Source organism: Ochotona princeps, chromosome 5, assembly GCF_030435755.1.
Source record: "Ochotona princeps isolate mOchPri1 chromosome 5, mOchPri1.hap1, whole genome shotgun sequence".
NCBI lineage: Eukaryota > Metazoa > Chordata > Mammalia > Lagomorpha > Ochotonidae > Ochotona > Ochotona princeps.
The window spans coordinates 8,128,080-8,147,960 of NC_080836.1; the positions used below are offsets into that span (position 1 = coordinate 8,128,080).

At 43.5% G+C, this 19,881-nt stretch overlaps 1 protein-coding gene across 1 annotated transcript in view; it reads right to left on the reverse strand.

Moving 5' to 3' along the window:
• The window catches only part of LOC101519617 (contactin-associated protein-like 5), a 384,664-nt gene that overhangs the window by 194,785 nt on the left and 169,998 nt on the right, over nucleotides 1–19,881 (reverse strand). Inside the window, exons 9-10 of the mRNA XM_058664176.1 lie at nucleotides 9,005–9,269; nucleotides 156–305 (exon numbers count right to left, since the gene is read on the reverse strand). Of these exons, the coding sequence (XP_058520159.1) occupies nucleotides 156–305; nucleotides 9,005–9,269 (415 nt within the window). The remainder of the gene's footprint in view (nucleotides 1–155; nucleotides 306–9,004; nucleotides 9,270–19,881) is intronic.

Consider the following 19,881-nt stretch of genomic DNA (forward strand, 5'->3'; position numbering starts at 1 on the left):
GACATCTTCCATCTCACTATTTTCAGTGTGCATGTGTATATGTAGGCAAAATGTATAAATGACAATGTAAGATCCAACAGAGTGAAGTAATTGATCCCTACCTTTCCCCACAATCCCCCATCTCTGTTTCCAAGTTCATATCCTGGAGAACTTACCTCCAAAGTAGTAGCTGCTTCCTGAATAAATCTGTACCGGAGTAGTGTCTTGAGCTGCGGATGCTGCGTCATTATCGACAGTGAGAGTGATGCGGTTCCTTCTGGCGCTGAGGCTGACCACATGCCACAGGCCATCATTCAGATTGTTGCCTGGAACAGAAACAGGAAGGACAGGTGTAGGGATGACTGATTCTCTGAGGTCTGAAGGCAGTAGGCCTCCTTGCTCCCCCACGTGCTGTGGTTGCATGCATTCTCAGAGCCAACCCTCCTCCCTTGGCTCCCAACACTTATCAAGGATCATCTCCCTTCATCTTACAATTCGATCTGTGTGTGTGTCTCTCTCATTTTCTTTCTCCCTTCAAGACTGCTTGCCTCCTTTCCTTCCTTTTTCCTTCCTGTCTTCCTTCCTTCCTTTCTTTCCTCCTCCATTCCTCTTTTATCTTTTGAAAATGGATAGCCCAATTTTACTATGCTTGTGTTAAACTCAAAAGGGAAAAAACGAAACAAGACAAAAAGCATATACTGGATAGGTTTATCTCTGACAACAAATGACAAGTTATTTAACAACACTTACTAAAAGCATGTCCTATTGTTGTGTATACGCAGAATAAAAGCCCAAAAGGAAAACAAAGCAAATCTCAAAATAATACCAATGGTTTTGTGCATCACTGCATAAAGCTATCATGTGTGAACAAGAGAGAAAGCGGGAAAGTTGACTTACTCCACATGAGAACTCCAAGAAGGTTTTATATTAGGAATGTTTGGAAAATGCTCAGTTGCAACAACTTGGACAAGAACTGCAGAAGTAAGGAAGCCAACAGGTGATTGCTAAGGTCATGCATGGAAACAGGACCATAAGATTGTAGGTGGAAAGTGGGTCCAACCACCCAGGGGCTGCACACGGTGAACAGGTTTCAGCCATTTCCTTAAAGAAATAAATTCTGGGATCCAAATTTCTGGGATTTGAATGAATCCCAACAAAATGGCATTTTAAGCATCTGCATTAAAAAAAAATCCTGTGTGTTTCTAATGCACAGTTAGGGGGAAAATACTCTGGGGGCTGTTGTCATGCCTCAATAGGCTTGTCTTTCACCTGTTAGCACCAGTTTGTGTCCTGGCTGCTCTTCTTCGAATCCAGTTTCCTACTTAGGGCCTGAAAGCAGTGAAGGATGGCCATGTCCTTGGAATCATGCACCCACATGGAAGATCTGGAAAAGCCTCCTGGCTCCTGGTTTCAGATCAGTTTAATTGTGGATGTTGTAGCCATTTGTGGAGTACAGCAGTGTATGGAATATCTTTCTGCCTCTTTTCTCTGTAAATCTGCCTTTCTAATAACAATATGCAAATCATTAAAACTGACATTTTCCTTTTATGATCTGGGAGTTAAAAAGGGTTCTTTGACATTGAACAACCTGGGAGGAGGTGCACGTGAAGAATTCTGGGACTACAAAGTAAGGGATAGACCTTGGAAGGGTCCAGATTAGGGATAGAGCTCTTGGGGACGTGTGGTACAAAAGCCCCCGGAGGTAGGATGACAGGCTCTCAGCCAAAGCAGCAGCAGAAATGGGCAGTTAGGGAGAGATGGAGCGGTATTTGTGGAGCTAAAACAGGCCAGCTGTGCGAGTGACTGGAGGTGGAGTCTAGAGGCAACCAGCTGGGAGGAAGCTGCTAAGGGCCAGAGCCCTTTCTGAGTGCTCTCACAGGGGTAAATGCAGCGTCGGTGCCCCCTTAGCCCCCAAACAGCTGGACAAGCTGCCCAGAGAATATAATAGCAGGCCTGGGATCAGCTGCTCTGCCCCCAGCACGGCTGTACCCCATTTGCTCTGAGCATCACAGATGTGAGAGAACCCTCAGAGTCAGTCTCCATTGCAGCCCTGAACATCTGCTGAGCTAGGGATCAGCACACACAAGTTAGCCTCACCATCTCCTGGGGGCAGCAGTCTGCAGGCAAGGCGGCATGCAGGTCCTGGTTGCCCACTAGTCAGCAAGAGATTCTGACATTTCCTTGTGGTGGACATTTAACTGCCTTCAGGGACACAGCCAATTGTAGCCAATTAAAAGTGAGTGCAGGTAAAGCTTTAGAATCTTTAGACTGGAACAGAATCAGCAACTAGCTCAATCTATTCGGGCCAATTAGTCCCTAAGACCCAAAGCCCTGCTAGATGCCAGGGTACAGCAAGGAAGACAACACAACACAGGGGGTGCCCACTATTCAGAAATCTCTCAATTACTCACTTTATGAATGAAAAAGGCCCAAGAGGTGACGACACCAATGGATGCATCTCATCATGATGTCACATCTCTGTTTCAACTGCTGTCACATACCGAGTTTTGTTATTTGGTTGTCTGTCCTTTGTTCTTACCTTTCTGATCTTTTCATTTTCACTTTGCTATTTTCTATATGGGCATCAGTTCACTAGGGCAGACTAAAGTACTCCATGAGAAATTTTCAAAGGAGAGTAAAACAAAACAAAACACACACACACACACACACACACACACACACACACACACACACAGCAGCAGCAGTAGCAGCAACTAGGAACAACACAAGTCATTTATGGGAACTCAACCCGGCAATAATTCTTTGCTAAATAGGGTGGCACTGGCTCCTCTAAAAATGTTTCTTTACAAATGGGCCGTTCTCTTGCACTTCGCTGCAATAGTGGATCCAGAACAACACCCCTGGAGCATCTCTCTGTGTGGTAAGCAGGAAAACTCAAGGAAGGGCTAAGAAGTTTCAAAAGTTGTGGTACCAATTCTTTCTTGTAGTACCAATTCTACCCACCTGCTTTCTGCCAAGACTGCCCAGGTAGACACTGGGGAAAGAACAGAATTCTAGTTTTTCAGCGTGGAGACTAGGAAAGTGAAACTTTCAAAAAGACGAATACCTTGAACAGAATAAGCAGCAAGAGTAGAAAGCAGGTGGCTGGCACCAATCGCCATCAGGTGTGAGGGCTGAGGCTGAAAAGATGGATCCGGTTTCTGAGAACTGGATGAAAACAGACATAAAATTTCTGAACTCTATTTAGGTCGGCAAAGAACAAAATCCTGTTACATCAGCTGAGGCTCAGGACAACGGATCCTAAAGCATGGTTCTCAGTGTTCTGAGTCTTTGAACCGAAGGGTTTGGAAACGCCCCGACAGTAACGCCTCTCTGGCTCTCCCCTACCTGCTGTTTGACATTCGGGAAGCTCAGACACGCTTGAGAGAGGCTCTTACTCCAGGCAAAGCTTATAAGGAAGAGGCTGTCAGGCCACTTCCACCCCGCTCGATGACTGCAGGAGGGAAACGGACAGCTGGGGAGCATGGCTTTGGGGTTTTATAACCAGCATGCGAGGGGCACGGAAGGGAGTTAGAACAGAGGCTTCTGGTTCTGCACATTCTCTGGGGATGTTCTGCGCATGCTCCACAGGTCGCTGGGCACCTGTTTATGACGTGTAGCCCTGGCACTTAAGTCAAGCAGGGGCAGCGTTCTGATGATAGCCACTGGTTACTGTAAATATTGCTCTAGGGATGAGCCAGGAGTGATCCATCACGGGCTCATTCCCACTCCACCTCAGGCCATCATTTTATGCTGCACAGTCTCACACCTTCCTGATTCTTGCCTCCTTCATACCATGAGTGAATCAGAGAAACCAGCTGTCTTCGCCAAGGTAAGCCACAGAAAATAGAACTGCCCCCATGGGAAGCCTTCCACAAAGCTTCCAGAGATAAGTTCCTTTCCTTACCTTGTCCCATAAAGTACCAGAGGGACTAGGCAACCTGGGCAGGGGTGGAGAACACTACACAGAGAGACCAAGAGGACTCCAGACTCGCCTCTCAGTCTACCGGTGTTAGATGGCAACCTTTCTCCCATCATGTCTACATGGCTCTCTACTCCACACACAGCATACAGTGAGATACTACCCAGCCAGGGCATAGTTTTGGAGATTCCTCCAACCCTGGAAATAATTTGTTACATGGTTCTATGGTGTGTTTCTTCGCACATTACCTCCTTGGTCAGAGCCCTACCACTTGTAATTTCTACAAATTTAGACAAGATCCTTAATCTTGCTAAACTTGCTTACTCACCTATGCAACAGAAACAGGATTGACTGATTGAGACCATGTGGGTTTTACCTTCCATGAAAAACCCATTTCAGCTGCTTTTCTGTGTCATGCCATACCTGGCCTTAACAGTTCAAAGGTGGGGGAGAATCAAGATGGCGGAATAGGGTAAGGACACATTTAAACGGACGGAGAAACATTTAATCAGGATGAAGCAGAGAGGACACATTCCAGGAAATAGGAGAGGACAGAACAACAGCAGAGGGGTACCTGGAGACTGACAGACACAGGAAAGCAGCGGACACAACGGCATGGTGTTGCAGTGACTGATACTCCAGCAGCATTCAGCTAACGGAGATCTGAACTCCACCAGCATCCAGAAGTCCACCAGCAACCAGGTGGGAAGGGACTTTCATCGGGAGCTTAGGAGGTGAACCCAAAGAACTGTCCATCCTGCTGGTCTGCTTGATTCGACCAGGAGCAGAGACAGAGCAGCAGATCCCAGATGGGCAGTGTGAGAACAGCGTGGATTTCACAGCCCAGTCAGCCCCCTAGAGCTGAATTGGGCACTATTTTGTGTAAGCAGGCAAAGGCAAGGGAAAGGACTGAGCATATGCTGAGCTGGGAGTGAACTCATTTCTGACTCAGTGAACTGCAGCAACGTGGCATTCTACAGGTTCCACCCAAGATAGGACTGGGCAGCCCTAAGACCTGATGGACAGCAAAACAAGAACTCTGGCACTGGCACATCAGGTGCCATTTTGTACAATGTGGCAAAAGTTTTAGGACTGCATGGGACAACAGTGAACTGTGCTGAGCTCAGGAGAACTCACTGAGTTCCGTGGATTACACTGGTCCCACAGGAAAATAATACCGACTGTAGTATCGTATGGGTCAAAATAGCTCCATGTGGCACCCAGACCTAACGTCCAACAGGTTTCGGCAAGATCAGCGCCACCAACACCCTAGCTATATAGGACACCTGGTGTCTCCCTAATCCTGGGACCTGCTCCAATCGGAAGTGAGAGAAAGGTTATGCAGACAATGGTGCAGCCTCAGCATGGGATCACAGAAACTGGAGATTGGTGAGCCAGGAGTTGGGGCTACGGAGTTCTTTGTGGAAATCTAACATAAGAACCCAGACCTGGAACTTGCTGGAGGGAGTGGCACAATTGGCTGCAAGTAAAGAGCTGTGTACCAACGTCAATAAGCAAAATCAAACTATAGACCTGTGGATGACACAGCTTAGAAATCTGCCCAAAGGACAAGAATCTGATAACTAGAAGTGCAATGACCAAGAGCAAACGAAGAGACAAAGGCACAATGAATATTATTGAAAACTCCCCTGCAAAGGAGCAAAACCCTATGCCAACCTCAGAGTTCACTGAGGAAGACATCAAGAAAATGGGGGACACAGAATTCAGAAGACTTATTATCAAGCTTCTTTATCAACAGTGAGAAGTACATACAAGGGAAGAAGCACATTTAAGGGAATGAACGAGAGGGAGGAAGATTTTTTGCAGTCTCTCTCTTCTTTTGCATATCTCTCCACCACTCCATCAAATATAAAAGGAAACCAGTTTTCTTTTACTTCTTTTTGTTTTCTTCCATTCTCCCAAATAAGTAAAATCCTGCTTACTTCATATGAAAAAAAATAAGATGTTTTAAATTTCCCAAATGCAGGACATTCCCCTGGGGGAGAAAAGTATGCAGGATTTTTCTGAGGCAGATTTTAGGCACTCCGGCAACACAATTCATAAACTTCTCTTGCTTTGGTTTTTCTCAGGCAAGTCTGAAATAACTCATAATGTCTTTCCCCTTCTGTGACCAGGAAATGTGGGAGCACTTGCCACTCTTTCTCAGTCACAAATTCATTTTAATTGACTGGCATGTGCATAATTATACAAGAAATTCCTGGAGCCATTACAACAGAGAGTCACCCGGGCCTGCACTATATTAAAACTGCATTTTTGCCCTGAGGTCTATATTCTTTGTGCTCAAACATCTCGCTAATTAGAAAAATAGCCCAGTACCAGTTCACATTTTTCTTTTTTAAATAAGGAGGATTTAGGTTTAACTTTTATAAATCTGAACATGATAAATATAATTCTAAGTAACTAAATCATCTTCACTATTAGAAATCTAATATATTTTTTAGCACCTCTAACTGCACAAATTCACTCATGGCTTTTATGATTTATTGTAATATAGCTCCTTTTACCTCTAGGTCTTAAGTCAGAATAAAAGAAAAGGGAATTTTAACATAGCTGCTCAATATTGCTGAGAATTAGAGACATATGGATCTCCTTTAATGGCCATCATAGTCCTGCTTATTTAAATTATTTAAATGACTGAGACAGAGTGACAGACTGCTCCCAATCCACTGGCTCACTTTTCAAATTCTCACAAAAGCTGGATGCAAGGATGTGGATTCATGTCTGTCATGTGGGTGGCATATACCGTAGTCCTTGAACCTTCACTGGCTATATCCCACGGTGTGCAGTAACAGCAATCTGGAGTTAAAAACAGAGCCAACCTCAAATTCTGGCATGCTAAGAGGAGATGTGGCCATTGTGGTCAAAACCACAAAATGCAGGTATTTGTCCCCACTTGTTTTTAATTTCCCATAATGGGCCTTTCCTAAGATGACCTAGTAATCCATATTTAAGGATATTCATGCCTGTACACACGCTTCCATATGGATAGACTGGACTTTGTCATCCACTTGGGATGAGTACAGTGACAGAAGAGTGCTACAACAACCCCCAACAGTAGGATCTGGATTGACTGTGCTTTTTCTGTGGTGTTCTCGGTCACCACCTCCAGGCTCCCTTCTGGAAAAGCCATGAGGGCGAGAATGGCAGTGGATGACTCTACAGTCTACGCTTCCAGCAGCCCTGTGAGTACAGAAGCAAATTTTCTCTTAGGAATCCCCATCAACAACTCCACTGTAGCCTCCCGGGAGTTTCCAAGCCATGATCACACAATCAAGTATCCTCTCTAATCCTCACCAACAAAAGCTGGGACACAGTATCTCCAATCACAGACTTTAATATATACTATAAAGCTATTAGCAACAAATACACTGCTATTTATATGAACTAAGATGTTTAACCAGGGCCACGGAACGAAAGAAAGTCTACCTTTAAATTTACCTGTGTGAGTCCAAACTTCAGGTGCTCCTGCATTTGTCAGGGACCTAGCTCGCTTTTAGGCTCCCTGAGTGAAATTGGAGGCTATTCCATGGTATGAACAGACTTTCACTGATAAGCTACATTTTTCACTATTTCTCAATTTCCTTTCATCTGTTTGATGACAATCTCACAAGTCGGGGGGGAGGAGAAGGAAGGATATTTAAACTTTAGAAAAATCAGGCAGTCGAGTCCTGCATGATCGATGTTGGCCTCGGGTGTGCAGCAGAGTGAGATCTGAAGAAAATTAATTATTCAGGGAGGGATGTCAAAGGATCCATGGGCTGATCAGCAGGCCTCAGTCCCTAGCGCAGGTCCTGGCATGTTGGTACAAATTAATGTCTATTGTACATTACAATAAAAAATATTGTGCTTCCCAAATATCAGCCATTTATGGATCATTAAAAATGAAGCAAACCAAACAAAAAGCACTCTCTGGACTGGCGTTGTATTGTAGCAAGTTAAGATGCTTCTTGCCACACTGACATTTCACGTTAAATCCCAGTTACTCTCCTTCCTATGAAGTTCCCTGTTGGCAGAAGATTGTAGCTGCTTGAGACCCTGCCATTCGTGCGCAATGCCTGCAAGCAGTCCTGTGTCTGGATTCAGGCTAGCCAAGCCTTGTATTTTGTGGCCATTTGGGGAGATAATTTTTTTCTGTCTCTGCATTTTAAGCAAATAAGTAAATAAATCAATACGTATTTTTAAAAATTGCTATATCCAGATGCCATTATTGAATTATTTCAAAACATACATATTGAATTATATAATTCAATGTTATATAATTCTATCATTCAGTATTATATAATGAAATATTATATATTTATTTACTTAAATCATTTAATGTGTGTATATTTAAACATGGGTTTTATTGAATTCTTTACTTGTTTGAAAGGCAGAGTTACAGAAAGGGAGAGAAAGACAGTTACTCCTGCTGCTTGTCCACTCTCCAAGTAGCCACAGTAGAGAGGTCTGCGCCAAGCGGAAACAGGATCCAATCCAGCTCTCCTCTGTGAGAGACAGGAATTCTAGCTCTTGGGCCATCTCCCACTGCTTCCCCAGAGTTGCCTGGACCTGATGTGGAATTGCTGGGATTTCAAAAGGAGCTCATAGGGCGTATTATGCTGTGCCTCAACCCTTTGTGCCTTGTTAATCCCTCAAAAATTTTCTTGAGATTGAATTGAGGGTTGAAAGAAAGGGAAGAAAGGAAGGAAAGGAGGGATGAAGGAAGGAAGGAAGGGAGAAAGAGAGAAACTCCCTCAGGAACATATGATTGTGGAAGCCATTTCTGTGACTCCACTTCATCATCTACAGAGTAGAAAACATTCCCACCTACTAGTGAGGCAGTGAGAATTCCAGTCACTTCAGATGCAGTCTGCAAAGGGCACACATAGCCAGGTGCTCTGTCAGTGATTTGAAACTTGCTTTTATTTGTTTTTTTTTTTTTCCTAACAAGAACAATAGTGCTGCCTCTAAGGACTGGAGCAGCTGTGCAAACAATGGGCCTTCCCATGAACCTTAGAGCCAGCCTCTGTGTGTATCAGTGAGAGCCTTCTTTCTTAATGAGGTTGAACAAGAAGCCCTCTTGGCCGGCATCAGCACACATACCTGTGAGGATCTCTGCGACATGCTGGGTGGTTTTTTGGATGAGGAGCCTCAGGATGCCGCCCTCCAGGCTCAGCAGCAGGGTCCCTGAGCCCTCAGACAGCTCCGTGGACAGAAGCACCCCGTCCTCGTCCCATGTTCGAAACTGGAAACTCACTGAGAGCCCATCGATTTGTGGGGTGCCGGGCAGGAGCAAGTACCTGCTGCTGGAGTTGACAAATGTGATGGGAACGATGGGTGGTTCAGAGCAGGAAAACGTGACATTGCCCTGGAAAACAATAGAAACCAAACATAGAAAAGCCATTTTTTATTCTGTATTCTGAACGCTGATAAAAACAACAAGCTCAAGCTGACCTCAATTTCAGGATCATTCCACATTCAGCTGCAAAACTTTAAAGAGGGAAAAAAATGTCAGCTTTGCTCCAAGACACGTCTGAGATTGTTTTTCTGTGTGAAGGATAATAGCATTCCCAGCACAAAGGCCATCAGAGAGAGCACCAAGGGAGGAATAAGGGAAAGGAGCTTTTTCTAGGGAGCTTCCGTGGTGAAAATAATGATATTCACTTGCATAAATCTGCATGGTATGCCAGCCATGTGCCAAGCAATTGGAGCAGTTTTTTTTTTTTTTAAAGATGCGTGTGTAACAGGTTTGTTACACAGTGGAATGTGATAAAACAGAAGTAAAGCCCAGCTCCTGTAGGAGCCCGGAGGAAGCAATAATAGGATAAGCAGAGGTTCTGTCAGGAGATGAGGTTTACATGGTAGCAGACAAGCAGGGGTGTGAGTGAGTGAGCAGTAGCTGACATGTTCATCGAGGGTCAGTATGTGAGCAAAGTTTTGTAGAAACTAGTACAATGGCGTCTCAGGAGGACTCGATGCCCCTCTTGATGTGCAGGTAGTAAGTGGGCCATGAAGGGCTGGCGAGAGAGGAGAGGCAAGAAGCTGAATGGGAACTTCAAGAGGGAACACTGTGATGATTGCCACAAAGTTTCCCTTCAGAGTTAAAACACATTGGAGGATCGTGGGTCACACATTTGATTTGAGGAAGGTATGTTCAGTGACACTGGGGAGAGAGTGGATGAAAAGGATGGGGATATGAAGTGTGCACACAATAGAAGCAAGACAAAGAAGACCATTCTATGCTGCAAAAACGTTGGGGAAATGAAACTAAGAATAACCATGAACAACCACAGTAATCATCTGCACTGGGAAGTTACAGGAATTGAAGATTGTCACATGTGCCCAATGGAGCCATGGTCTTAAGCCACTTCCAGTGGATGGGCTAGGAGAAAGCCTGAGCTATTGTTAACATTGTGAACATGTGCTTAAACATAAAAATCATTTGGAATTCATATTTCAGATACATCGCCAGCCACATAATATTTCCCATCACTCTGATTTGAATCATTTAGGCTCCAAACATTCAGGCTCGCAGGCATGCAGCAAGTTAGTTCAGGTAAGCACATCCAAATAGCCATGGCTGTCTCCTTTCAAGGCTACCAAGTGCCAACCTTTGCACAACACCTTGGCTCAGCCTTTTTCAGCTGCTCCAGTAGCCAGCATCACATTTGCAAAAATGTGAGGGATTCCACTCTCGTTTCAGTGGCTACCTAAGGGGTGGGAGTTCATCCTGATGGTCCAGATGGCCGCTCTCGCTCCAGAGTATCTGGATGCAATAACCAGCTGCATTTCTCCATTGGAGCTTCCTGCCAGTGCATGTTCTAGGAGACCATGGGGATGACTTAACAGATTGACTCCATAACAGGGAATACTTGGATTGAAATTCTGGCTCCTGGTTTCTGGCTTTGGCGCTGACTCAGCTCCATCTGTTGCAAGCGTTTGGAGAGTGAATAAGCATACAGAAGCCTCTCTCTCCTTCTCTCCATCCCTCTGAAAAAAAATGTTAAGAATGAAGAAGAGAAGGAGAAGATGAGGAGGAAACAACCAACCGGAAGTCCAACATCCCTGTATCCTGGTGCCATGCTTGGTGTTCCATCTCAGAAGTCCAGCATCCTGCTACTGTACACTCTAGGAGGCAGCAGGGATGACTGAAGCAGTTGCGCACTTATCACTCATAAGAAAGAGCAAGATGGAGCTTCTGACCCCTGGCGTTGGCCTTCTCAAATCACTGCGTCACAAGCAATGTGTGAAGGATAGGCAAGCAGATGGGAGTACTACTCTCTCTATGTCTCCTTCAAGAAATAAAAATTTTAAAAAGATAAAGGAATGACAGCCTGGATTGAGCTTTCCACTGCAGTGGCCCGGTGCTGCAGCAGAATAGCTAAAATAGGTTTAATTCTAATGTTTATGAGCCATAAGCATGATTATAAACACCACCCCCCCCCCAGGAGAGCATCTCTCCCCTGTGTTGCTGATAGTCTTATGTAACTTGAAACAACTTCTACCAATGGTAGATTTCTAATGAGACACTTATCAATCATTCTTCCAAGAGTATATTCTCACATTGATTCTCTGTAGTGGTGATTCAGGAATTTTCTTTGGGACAGTTTTCTGGAAGCCAGGGAAAGTGACAAAGGGAGATGCCTGCATAGTGTTGAAGAAACCCCTTACAGATTACACTGCCCTCCGTTCCAGGCAGTAGCCGCAGCGTTTGCATGTACATGTCATGAATCATGAACAACAACGCCTTCATGCAGATTCACTCCACTTCAAGGGCGCACAGACTGGGTTTAGAGATGACGGAAGGCAAATCCACATTGTACTGGTGTGGAGGCTTTAATTTCTAGCCACCACTTCTGATGCTTACCTCCTTTGCTCTGGGTGACACTCTATGTAAGTCTGTATCAACTTTTTCATGGGATGTCATAGCTGTTTCAGTGTGAATGTTTGGATTTCTGCTGTGTGTCCTGTGGAAAGAGCTGGTAGCTGCTACATTTGCAGCCAGCTTTGTCTTGTGCAGATGTGATCAGTATTGGAACTTCCAGAATACCAAAAGGAAGTTATTTACCCAAAATGGCATCTAAACCTTTGTTTCCTGAAACAATGGTGTAATCTGAGCAATAGATATAACTATATCCTCCAGTCAAATATCTTGACAAGCAGCCTATGTAAACCCGACTTCGTCTTGCAGTGTTTATCCTGATACAGATGTTTTTAATCTGCCGTTAATGACAGATGTTTTAACTCCCAATGGAATTTATGATCCCTGAATTGCTATTCTAAGACTTCCAAAAAAGAACCTGAATGCTTAGCAGATGATATGAAGCTATAATTGGATTACAGAAACACCCCTCTCCCCCAGACGCACACAAGCATTGATGATTTAGCAATTGTGCCATGACCGCCATTTGGAAGAAACAAAATTACAAAGTCCATATGGAGAAGTTAAGAGATAGTAGTAGCCATTATTGTTGTTGTTATTATTATTATTATTACTTTCCGAGATCTCTGTCAATTCTTTTGATGACAGAAGGTCAGCTGTTTCAAAATGTTGAAGGGGAATAGTTGGGAAGTGGTGAGGGAGATGAAGGCTTTTAAAAGCACATATGATCATAAAAATCTTTGTTTTATTTCTAAATTCAAAACCTAAGGTTCAGCTCCCCTAAGCACTGTGTGCTCCTGGGAGACAGTGGTAGAATGTTGGTCTCAGGTCAGTGGAATGTTCCAGGCACTAACAATGTTCTTTCCTATTCAGTTTATTCATGTCCTTTCTCAGCCTCCTTCCTCTACATTATTTTTGAGGCTCAAACTTGTATGAGGCTCAGAAGTTAGGATACACATGGATTGGACCCCTAGAGCAGGAATTTCTAATAAATGTTGGGAATTCTCAGTGTTTCAGGGAAGGCTGGGAGTGGTGACCAACATCTTACTCAGCAGGGAACAGGGAGGCCTCAAATTACACTGGGTAGGTTCTGTGCATGTCCTGCCGTGTCCCTCTTCATCGCTGGTCATGCTCCTTTCTCCTGTACCTTAATTCCTTTCTCTGTTTTTCTAGGTCATTGTTGCCCTTGCATCCCTGAAGATGCCTACAAGTTGATTTCAGCACAGGTCTCTGCTATGTTTTTTCATGGTAAGCTCAAGGATGAGTAGCAGAGGAGTGGCTGGATGTGAAATCCCTTCCAAATCAAATCTGACTCAACTTTCTAGGAGAATGTAGGAGTTCAGAGCTCAGCTCCCACATCATTCCTGCTGTATGCTGTTGCTACTGCTACTTCCCAGCTCAGCTGTGCTCCTTGCCAGCAGAGGAGCTGCACAGAGCTGAAGACTGTCAATGCCAGGCCCAGCCACCAAGGGAGTAAAGGGAAGGACAAAGAAAAAAACACTAGCTGTGTGTAAGAGTGCTATTGTATAAATTACCATGTGGGGCCCAGCGCGATAGCGTAGTGGTTAAAGCCCTCGCTTTTCACGCGCTGGGATCCCATATGGTCGCCCACATGGGAGACCTGGAATTGCTCCTGGCTCCTGGCTCCTGGCTTCAGATTGGCTCAGCTCCAGCCATTGCAGTCACTGGGGGAGTGAACCATCAGACAGATCTTTCTCTCTGTCTCTCCTCCTCTCTGCATATCTTCCTTTCTAATAAAAATAAATAAATCTTTAAAAAATTAAATAAATCACCATGTGCTAGCTGATCATTTTCACTCATGACCTTTGTGATTTCTGAGTAGTCTCTAAGTCGCATTTGATGCAGGAGCAAACCATTATGTAGAAAAGGCACCCAAGAAGACAATCTGTTTCAGAATTGTATCAACACAGACTTGGCCAGTGGCCCACAGATTTCTGCCTCAGGTACCTCTTTCCTCAGTTTCTCGAATTTTATTTTTTTTCCAGTACAGAATATTCGTTCAGTTTTCTTTTACCATATAATATTTCTGCATATATTTGTATGATTATTTTACGGTACAGTTCCATAGGCTCTGGAATATCTCCATCACCCTTCTACCCCCCCCACTGATTCATCTATATTATTACAAAGTATAATTCGTCATAAATAGACATATGTCCAGCATTCTGCTATTTAAGCATATCCTGATATTGTAATTATGGACAATGGAAGAGCATCCACTATCCTATTTTCAAGATACATTTAACTATTTCGCTGGGAATCCACCTTTGATTTAGAATTAGAGATGCATATTGCATTGTATCCTCACACCTACATGTGATAGTCTCTATTACATAGTTATTATGAATCCCCTTAAATGAAAAGCCATAAAACAAAATCAACAACAGGTAGAAAGATGGAAAATTTACAGCAGCATGAAGTTGCATACCATGCTACTGAATGACCAATGTGCCCTTGAAGAAATGAAAAAAAAAAATCAAAAAATTTCTTGAAGAAAACAATGTTAATTTATGACCTTTGTGTCACTGAGGAAATTAAAAGAAAAGAAGCAACTATTGAATAAATGGAAATAAGAACAAAAAATATCAAAACTCATGAGATTTAGCAAAAACAGTATTGAGAGGGACACGAGGTTCTTACAAAAAAAATTGAAATAACTCAAATGATCTAGGAATTACTAAAAAAAAGGAACAGGAAGCAAGAAATGATAAAACTCACAGCAAAATAAATAGAATTGAAGCTAAAAAAGTACTACAAGTTGCAACAAGAACGAGACAGTTCTTAAAAGATGAGCAAAACAAAATTTTAGCCAGACTAGCAAAGAAAAGCAAGAAAGGAAAAACCAAGTAAAATTAGAAATGAAAGAGAAAATATCCTAAGAAACCAGTGAGGTGAACTCTTCTTGCTGAATGAATCCTTTGATCCTTGTGTGTTGGCCTTCTCTATTGCTTTTAATACTTTTCACATCAAAGTCTATATTATCTGATATAAGAATGTCTGTAACAGCTCAGTGTCCCTTTTTATTAGTTGAAAAAAATTTTTTTTCCATCCTTTCCCTTTCAGTTCCTACATGTATTTGTTGGTGAGATGTCCTTTGTAGGCAACAGATAGACAGGACTTATTTTTTTTATCCAGTTCACTAATTTATGGTGATTGATTGATGTGTTTAAGCCATTTACATTCAGAGTTAATATGGATGGGTGGTAATTTGGTCCTGTCATTTTAGCAACGGGTTGTTCATTGATTTAGTCTTCTGTCATTATTTTATTGGGATGTTCTTCACATTTGCTTTTGGTTTTGGTGGGTGCTATTCCTCTTCTTGTCAAGAGAATATATTTAAGTACCATTTGTAGGGCAGGTTTGGAAGAGGTATATTCTTTTAACTTTTTTCTTTTTACTGTGGAAGAATTTTATTTCATTTTCAAAGAAAAAGGGGCCAACAATTTTTTTCTTTTAGAATCTCAAATATGTCACTCCATTCTTTTTTGGCCTGAACAGATTCCTCTGATACGATAGGTCAGCAGGGAGTCCGATGTGGGTTCCGCTATGTGATAATTGATTTGTTCATGTGGATGTTTAAGGATCTTTTCATTATGTTCAACTAAAGTTGTAATTATCTGTTGTAATATCAGATGACTGCTTTTCCATCAGTCCCACAGCTTTTTCCTCAGTACACAAAATGACACCTTTTGTGGCACTGGTGCAGGTCTGGGCCTGCTGGTTGTTAGGTTTGTATGGAACCTTTAGGATGCCAAGTTAGTACTGTTTCCCGGTGGGTCCAGTGTAATGCATTGTACCAGAAGTGAGCTTACTGCTGGCTCAGTGCCTGCACAACTCCTCATTGTTCCTCCAACCTACATAACTTTTTCCTCAGCACATAAAATGGCACGCAATGCGGCACTGGTATGGTTCCGAGCCAATGAAATCCATCCTGTTGCCGCATCCATCTGCTTGGTTCTGCCACTCTGCTATTGCTCATATTCAGATCAAGCAAATCAAGATGGGCAGTTCTGTGCCTAGGTTCATCCTCTGAGCACCTGGTGCCCTCCCCTTCCCACCTGGCTGCTGCAGCCCTGGTTGCCGATCATCGCTGGGGTATCTGGTCACTACAACACTGCCCTGCTGCCTCCCCATGTCCACAGGTCTCCATGTGTCCCCTCTGCCATTGGCCTGTCCTCTCCTATTCCCCTGGTCCTTGCCCTCTCTGCTTCACTCTGGCTAATGACTCTCCAGCTATTTAAACATGTACTTACTCTATGCTGCCATCTTAATTGTCCATTTGCTCCGATTCTCATCCCTCATTAATGCAGGGGAGTTCCAGCTTCCTCAGAGCCTCTCCATCCCTTTTTATTTAACTCATTCAAGGTTTCCATACATTCAGGATTCTCAGTGTCCTAGGAAGAGGCTATAAGTCAGTTACACAAATATGACTGAACTTTTTCACCTTCTGTACTCACTGCACGTATGTCACAGCCATAACCAGTACACAGTGTCCTATACCAAGAAAGAGGATATGCTGTGGCCAAATCATAAAGCTAGATTCATTGGTGCTGCTTCATAAATTGAAAGGAACAGCTACAGTTCCTTTTATCCTCTCTGTGTCCTAGAATACCACAGGATCTTTCACAATCCAAAAATTGAGACACTTGTTCTGATGTTGTGATACAATGGAAAACCCACTGCCTAAAACATCAACATCCTGCATCTGATCTGGTTAGAATCCTAACTGCTCCAACTTCCAACCCAGCTCCATGCTACTACAATTAGAACACACACACACACACACACACACACACACACACACAGAGCAGATCATGAATTTTCTGGTTCCTGACTTCAGCCTGACCAAACACAGCAATGGAGATTATCTGAGGGAGTGAACCACAAGTCATGAAATGCTTTCTTTTTCCCTCTCTCTTTCTTTACTTTTCTATCTGCCACAATCCTGAGTGAGTGTGCATGTTTGTATGTGTAACTCTGCCTCTTTCAAATGAATAAATACATCATTAAGAAAAGAACAGGAAATCATTTTACCTTGGAGGAGAATCATTCCAAAGTAGCTTAGCATCTTTGCCTTTATGTTTTCCTATTTTCTTTATCTCATTTACCTCCAGATCAAACAGTTCCTGTTCAGCCTTGCTCAGGGACATGGAAGTTATGAGCCTAATTCTGTGTGCTGTTGAGGTTTCTCTAAGCACGCCCTCACCTACAGCTTGCCTCCTCTAAGGAGGTAAGAGATGGGAACAGAGACAATCACTCTTTTCTTAAGGATTGATGTGAGCAGTTTGGATTCCATCTGTAATGTCAGCTGCCAAGGACGAAGAGGCTCACAAGCCCTTGCTGGTGCCTAGATCCCTGCTCTAATGCCTTGCCCTTTGACCTTGCTGTCCACACTGTTCCTGTCACCTGCACCTAAAAGCAGCTAAAAGGCTTGAGCATGATGGCTTATTGAACACATTAGTCCACATCTGTTTCCCAGCTTCTGAACGACCCTACTTTTGATGTATAATTAGCTTACTCTCCACTTGACATCTTTTTCATGCAGCAGACAAATGAGCTTGGAATCAGTAGCAGGGTGACTGATACGTCTTTCCTGAACAAGCCCACAGCTTCCTGGCTGAAAGATGGTCACTACCATCTGAGAGAGGCTGGCACAGCTCACCGCTCTTTCTATCGAAGCACTGCCTCCTGTTTTCACCATGGCAGTGCTTTGTGCCTGCTCTTTGTTTCCTGTGCATGTCTTCCAAAATGTGATGACTGGCAGTGCTGGGACAAAAATGGAGAAGCTGTTTGTCCCTCGGGAGTCCCAAAACAATGTCTACTGTCAGGCAACTCTGAATTCCCTCTCTGATTACATCTGAGGTTGACCCATTTTTTCCCATTTTAGCAAAAGTTTTGCTGAGTCGATACAGGAAAAAATATCTCTCCCCCTCTGTGTGATCACCTTCTGTCTCCTCCCCTGAGCCTGCCTTCGGCAAGGCACCTTCTGGGCTAGTTCAGCAAAGAATCACCCCCCTTCTAGGTAGTTAATCACACACTGATGTCCAGCCAGTTCCTTAGGTTTAAATTCCCTTTCTCCTTTGTTGTGTTCAAAGATGAGTATAATCTCACTCCGTTATTATTATCCCCGTTGCAGTAGTCCCTCTTCTATCACTAATAGTTTTCATGAATTATTTTACTCTAATAGTTCATTGGGAGAACCACCCTGGTCTTTTCTTTGAAGTTCTAAAGATAGAGAAGTTATCTCTGTCTTATCTCAAGGAGAAAATGAGAGAAAGAGAGAGAATGACAGAGAGTGAGAGAGATTTCTACCGGTGGAGCAGTGGCGTGCAAAACTTAGAATCACAAAGCAAAACCTTGCAGCCTGTCTTAGTGTCTACATCTATGTGAATATACATCATTGAGGATCATGATTAGTGAAAGCTGAGGTTCTGCCCCTGCGGGACCCACCCACCTTGATGACATCCTAAGGACATCCAGGCCATTGAAACCCAATGACCAAGTCTGTGTGAGTGGAGGAAGAGATTAATTTTCCTTGACCCATTTCTCAAAGATGGGCAGAGGTGACCTCAAGGTCAGTAACAGTGCTTCAGGTACAGTCTGCCGAAGAACTGTACTCAGGAGTCTAGCTGTTGTGTACATAGCTGTTGAATTAATGTAGGCAAAAGAGGTCAAGGGCCTTTTGTACAGATTTATCTCATATATTTGAAAGGCAGAGGGACAGAGAGACAATGGCTGTGAAGGAGAGATGTTTGTATCAGCTAGTTCACATCTCAAAAGGTCATAAAAGGCTAGGCTAGAGCAGGACTAGACCAAGAGTCAGGAGTGCCATTGAGGTCCTCTGAAGCAGCAACAGGGCTCAGGCCCTTGGGCCATTCTCTGCTTCCCTCCCGGACACAGCAGCATGGAACTGAATTAGAAGCAAAACATCCAGGGCCAGAACCAACATTGAATTCTGGAATGCTGATGTTGAAGGCTATAGCATAACCAGCTTCACCAGAACACTGTATCCCCAGCTGAGAACCTTGGATGGCTCAACACGAAAGTTCATCAGGGTTAGCTGCAAGTTTCCACTGGACTGACACAAGGTATCAACATTTATCACAGCTTCTGTGTGTATCCAGGAGGGTGCTTCTGTGAAATCCAGAGCTAATGGGTAGACAATAAAGTGTTAGCTCTATTCAATGTGAGTGGACATCAGCAAAACCACTTGAACTTGAATGGAACAACAGGAAGAAGGAATAGTTCATAACATTTAGTTTCCTACTTTCCTGCTTGTTCTGTGACATCTCCTTTTCTCTTCTGCCCTCAGAATGAGACCTACCCCATCAGTTCCTCTGGTCCTCGGGTTTTTCGTCTAAGTGAATTACACTAGGGAATTTTGGATCATCAAACATGCCAGACTCCATAATCCCATGAGCCAGTTTTCCCAAATAAATTCCCATCCCCAATTCCTCTTTTTCACAAATAGCTATACATATGTGAATTAAGAGAGCATGGAGGGGCAGGGCAGCTGCCCAGGTGCTGCCCTTCTAAGAAGACTTCCTGCAGCAGTTTCCCAAGCAAAAGTACCTATCAATGAACTCTAACCAATCCCAAGGAGGCCTCTACTACACACCCCACTCTCACACTCCATCTGGCCAGTCCTCCCTCCCTGCCCATACCTGGTGCCTTTTCCCTTCCCAATCTCCGCTAGTCTCATAGCTTTTTCCAGTGACTGCCAGTGACATGTTGGTATATGTTTGCAAAGAAAGAATCTTGACTTAATTAGAACTGTAATACTGCAACAAGGTAGAGGAATCCACCATGAGGGGAGGGCACGGGGAGGGGTTGGGGGAATCCCAGAGCCTGTGAAAGTGTCACATAATGCAACATAATTAATAAAAAAAAAAAAAGCAGTTAAGTCTACCTGTTTTACTTTGGCTTTTGTTGTTGTTGTTTGTTTTTTGTTTGTGTTTAGTGCCTTATAATAATAGCCACTTTTCTATAGCTACATAAGCTTTGCATAATGATATATTTATAACTAAGTATATCCCATTTGTTTTGATTTCTGAGGACCTGAAAGTTCAACACAGGA